The 4,309-nt window shown below is 26.8% G+C and overlaps 1 protein-coding gene across 2 annotated transcripts; it reads right to left on the bottom strand.

Moving 5' to 3' along the window:
• Positions 1–2,750: 2,750 nt before the first annotated feature.
• LOC117924743 (transcription factor bHLH168-like) lies at positions 2,751–3,818 on the bottom strand. 2 transcript variants are annotated; one of them, XM_034843462.1, is made up of 3 exons: positions 3,609–3,818; positions 3,168–3,503; positions 2,751–3,011 (listed from the first exon to the last, which is right to left on the bottom strand). In XM_034843462.1, exons 1-3 carry the CDS (start codon positions 3,729–3,731, stop codon positions 2,943–2,945), a joined length of 528 nt encoding a protein of 175 aa, XP_034699353.1. In that variant the 5' UTR covers positions 3,732–3,818; the 3' UTR covers positions 2,751–2,942. The 2 variants fall into 2 exon arrangements, with proteins under 2 accessions (XP_034699353.1, XP_034699359.1); XM_034843468.1 differs by having other exon boundaries at positions 3,168–3,500.
• Positions 3,819–4,309: the final 491 nt, after the last annotated feature.

Here is a 4,309-nt window from a genome sequence, read left to right as displayed (position 1 = left end):
TAATAGAAATATTAATATATAATGAATAAAAAAAAAAGGGAAACTAAAAAGACTGTTTGCATTAATTAAGAGAAAAAAATTGATATTGGTGAAATTGAGTAAAGTAAACAAAAAAAGTAATTTTGAGGATAAGAATGATATATATATTTATTATCAATTATTGTTTTAGTGTATGTATCATAAATTTTTTTTTTTTTAAGATTGACTTTGACAATAAAGGTGACATTAAATTTTAAATGATTCATATTTTTTTGACTTAAATTTTTTATAATAAAAAACTTTCACAATGCAAATAAAAAGTTGAACTTATGAAGACAAACTAGGACATGAAATACTAGGTATATTATATAACTCTTTTGAAAATAGTTTATGTTGTTGAGTGGAAAAAAAAACATAAAAACATATTTATTAATAAAAAAACATAAAATTATTATTAAAAGTAGGAAATAAATTGTTTTTAAATAATATTTTATAATTAATTTTACTTATTTTTTTAAGGATTATTTTAAAAACTAATTAAATAAATAAAAAATAATTAAAATAAAACACTACATATAAAAGTTATTTTTAAAATAATAAAAAACATATATATTTTAAAAATATAAAAAATATATTAAAAATATTTTTATTTTAAACATATATTTATTTTACAAAACATCAAAAAAATAATTTTAAAAAACCATTTTGAACTGTTATAAAATATAATTATCAAACAAAACCTAATATCTTAGTGATATTGGATATGTTTTTGGATAAAATTTGAAAAAGTTGGAAACATTTTTAAAAATATGTTTTGATAATATTTTTTTAAAACAAATCTTTAATATTGTGTAAAACAAAAGTCTATTAGTGACTTAGAACATTCTTAATTTATTTTTTGTGTTATCAAATATTTTTTAGAAATAATTTTGATTGTATTTTATTAAATCATTTTTCATATATATATATAATTATTTAAAAAAATAAGTATTTAAAAACAACTGAAAATAATTAAAATATATTACCAAAAAATTATATCTTTAAAATAAATTATAAAAATATTTTTTTTAATCTTTAAAATGACTTACTAGACACGTCATGGAGTTTTGAAAATAATTTTATGTTTTTAAAAACAAAAACCTGATTTTAAAAACAGTTCCGAGTCGGGGCCTCTCCCGCGCGCATATCTTATTAGAGCTGATTCACACACTGTTCCCAACCACCGCCCACGGTCAGACAACCATATAATAGTCCTTTTCAACTTGGCAGGACCGGAAGAACCAGAACCATTCAATAGACCTTTTGTTCAAGTTGTCGAGACCCGACCAACCATTACTTTGGTGATATAGGGCTTGTCCGAGGAGAAATTCTGAAAATATGGCCACTCATCCAAATATCTGGTTAGAGTTTTGATTGACATTGTTTCCTCTAATAAAAAAAAAATTAATCATTTCTAAAAGGTAATTCAACAAAATTTCAAATTGCCTTTCAACTTTTCTCCCCACCGTCAATTATCATACTTCACTCTTTTTTTAGAAAAAAAAGAAAAGTCGACATGACAAATAAAAAAACTCAATTGGTGTTTGGTTTTACTTTTATTTTTATTTTTATTTTTTTATTCTTGTTTATTCATGTTTTTAAACTTGACACATGAAAAACCGATGTGCCACAATATTATTATTATTATTATTTAAACATATAATAATAATAATAATAATATATAATTAATAATATAAAAATAAATACATAATTAATAAATTTAAACACAAATTTCAAAAAAAAATTAGGAAGTGAGAAATTGTATCTTGAAGTGAGAATTTCCACTAAAAAAAAAAGGGTAAGAAATAGTATCTTTAAGAGAGGATTTTTAAAAAATAAAATAAAAAATTCAAAAGATAATATTTTTTTTTTAAATTCCAAAGTGAAAGAAAAAAAGGGATAAATATTATTTATTTTATACTAAATTTAGTAAATAAAATTAATTAATTTTATAATATATATTTATAATAATTGTATTATTGTATAAGTATAATAGGAAATGAAAAAATGGATTTTTGAAGTTTTTTTTTTGTTTTTTGAAATTGCCTCTTGAAGAGACAATTTCTTATTTTTGTTTTTTTTTTTTTTAATAAATTAATAACAATTTTTTTAAACTCAGTTTTCACATAAAAAATTGATAATAGTTTTTTTTAATCCCAAAGTGAAAGAAAAAAATAATAGATAAATATTATTTATCTTATATTAAATTTAGTATGTAAATTAATTAATTATATATATTTATAATAATTTATTGTATGAGTATAATATGGAATGGAAAACTGATTTTTTGAAGTTTTTTTTTTTTTTTTTTTTGTTGAAAATTGTCTTTTTAAAAGATGATTTCTCACTTTTTGTTTTTGGAAATCGTCTCTTCAAGAGATGATCTCTCACTTCTTAAATTATTATTATTTTTTTAAAATCATCACTTGAAGAGACGATTTTTTAATTTTTTTAAAATTTTTTTAAAAGGTTGTAAATCGTCTTTTGAAGTAGAAATGATTAAAAAAAAAAAAAAGTCCTTCTTTTCTACCTGACAAAAATGATGATGGATTTGAAATTATTTTTTATACTATGATAATTTAAGCTGGCGTACTTTTATAAAAAATCCTCTGATTTCATGCGCCTCCAATATTGTTTTCCCTACTTCATTTTCACCACATACCTTACTTTTCATTGATGTGCATGGCGAAGGTGGAGTGCCTTATTTCAAGTGTAAAAGCTTTCCCAAATAATAAATACGAAAAAAATTTCTCTTAATTAGATTGAGAAGAAGTGGAAATACAATACAAATTCATTAGGTCCATATAGAGGGCCGGGGCAACTAAGATACTCTGCGATGTGTAATATTTCCACCAAACAGAGGAAAAAGGTAAAACGTTAATCATGCATGCTATCTTCCTCGAAGGCAAGGCCTAGCAGGTACTTCAAAGCATCAGTTCGTTCAATCTTTCACGCACCCTTGAAGTCTCTATGCCAATTCTAGGACTAACAGCCTGCAACAGTACACGATTAAGTGATTGATGTTAATACCTAATACTGATAAAAAAGACTCAGATCGGGTCATGAACTGAATAAACTAAACTAATTATCCTGCAGGAGCATATTAATTAGTATGAACATAAAAAGTGCTTCTCAATTGATATATGTACCTCAGCGTTAATTGTATAGAAGATCCTATCCCCAACATTGGAGTAGCTAAGAGCTACAACCTGAGCTGCTTCTTCGACAAGAACCTGGATTACTTGATGCAACATGAACTTCTTGTTTGACCCACTCTTCACGCACACCTCTAACATAGAACCCAAATCACTCACTGTGAGAACAGGTGACCATGCGCCACCCATCATATGATCTCTGATACCAGTTATCTGATCATCAGTACCACTGCCTTCAAGTAGTTGCTTCTTTTGCTTCAGCATCTCTACCCTTTGTCCCAATTGCTTTACATGAGTGGTGGCTTGATCCAACAACTCAGGTAACGACTGCTATATATGTCTCGATCCATGCATGCCCACATGCGCAAACTTCATTAGTTCACAATGAAGAGAGAAAAAGAGAACGAAGAAAAGTGAATACAGTAGCGTACAAACCTTGGAGAGTGGAGTAGGAAGGAGGAAACCAAGCCTAGAAAATAGATCTTTCATGTACTGTCTTCGGTCTCTTTCTAATTCTTTTCGATCAACTCTGGATGAGCTCCTACCGCGGCGGGGCATACTTTCCAAGGAACTTTTGATTACTTCTTTTATCCTTGGTTTCCCCTTGGTCAATTTTGTGCTCCCAACAGCATTAGCAGTTGAAAAACAAAGATATAATCAAATGCTATATTGCCGAGAGGAAACTTGATCGAATGATGCTATATTTATAATCGACGCTGAGAGAGGCAAAGTGAGACGAACCGAGATACGAAATCATGTGAAAGCGTTTTGTTTTGTTGGCAGGCGCATGACTCTGTGGTGCCGAGGATGTTTGAGTCTTTGGGTATGGGGCCCACAAAAACAACATGTGTAAGCAACCGCGCCTATTACCCCCAAAGGCAAACATATTTGGGAGAATTACCCTATAGGTCGGGAAGGAGATAATGACTTGAAAGGTTCGTTATCTTTACAAATTCTGATTGACCACTTCATATTTTCAATTATACCCTCTTCTTTTTTTTCTTTTTTTGTCTTTTTATTCTCATTTAACTTTACCTTTTTAATATTGTATTAAAAATAATATTATTATATTTTTATTATTACTATTAAAAAACCCAAAAAAATCATTTTTATTTATTTTTTAATTCTCAAGGCTT

This window comes from Vitis riparia, chromosome 1 (genome assembly GCF_004353265.1).
Source record: "Vitis riparia cultivar Riparia Gloire de Montpellier isolate 1030 chromosome 1, EGFV_Vit.rip_1.0, whole genome shotgun sequence".
Classification (NCBI taxonomy): domain Eukaryota; kingdom Viridiplantae; phylum Streptophyta; class Magnoliopsida; order Vitales; family Vitaceae; genus Vitis; species Vitis riparia.
Note: the sequence above shows the minus strand (reverse complement) of the source record. Positions and strands in the feature narration are given on the sequence as shown.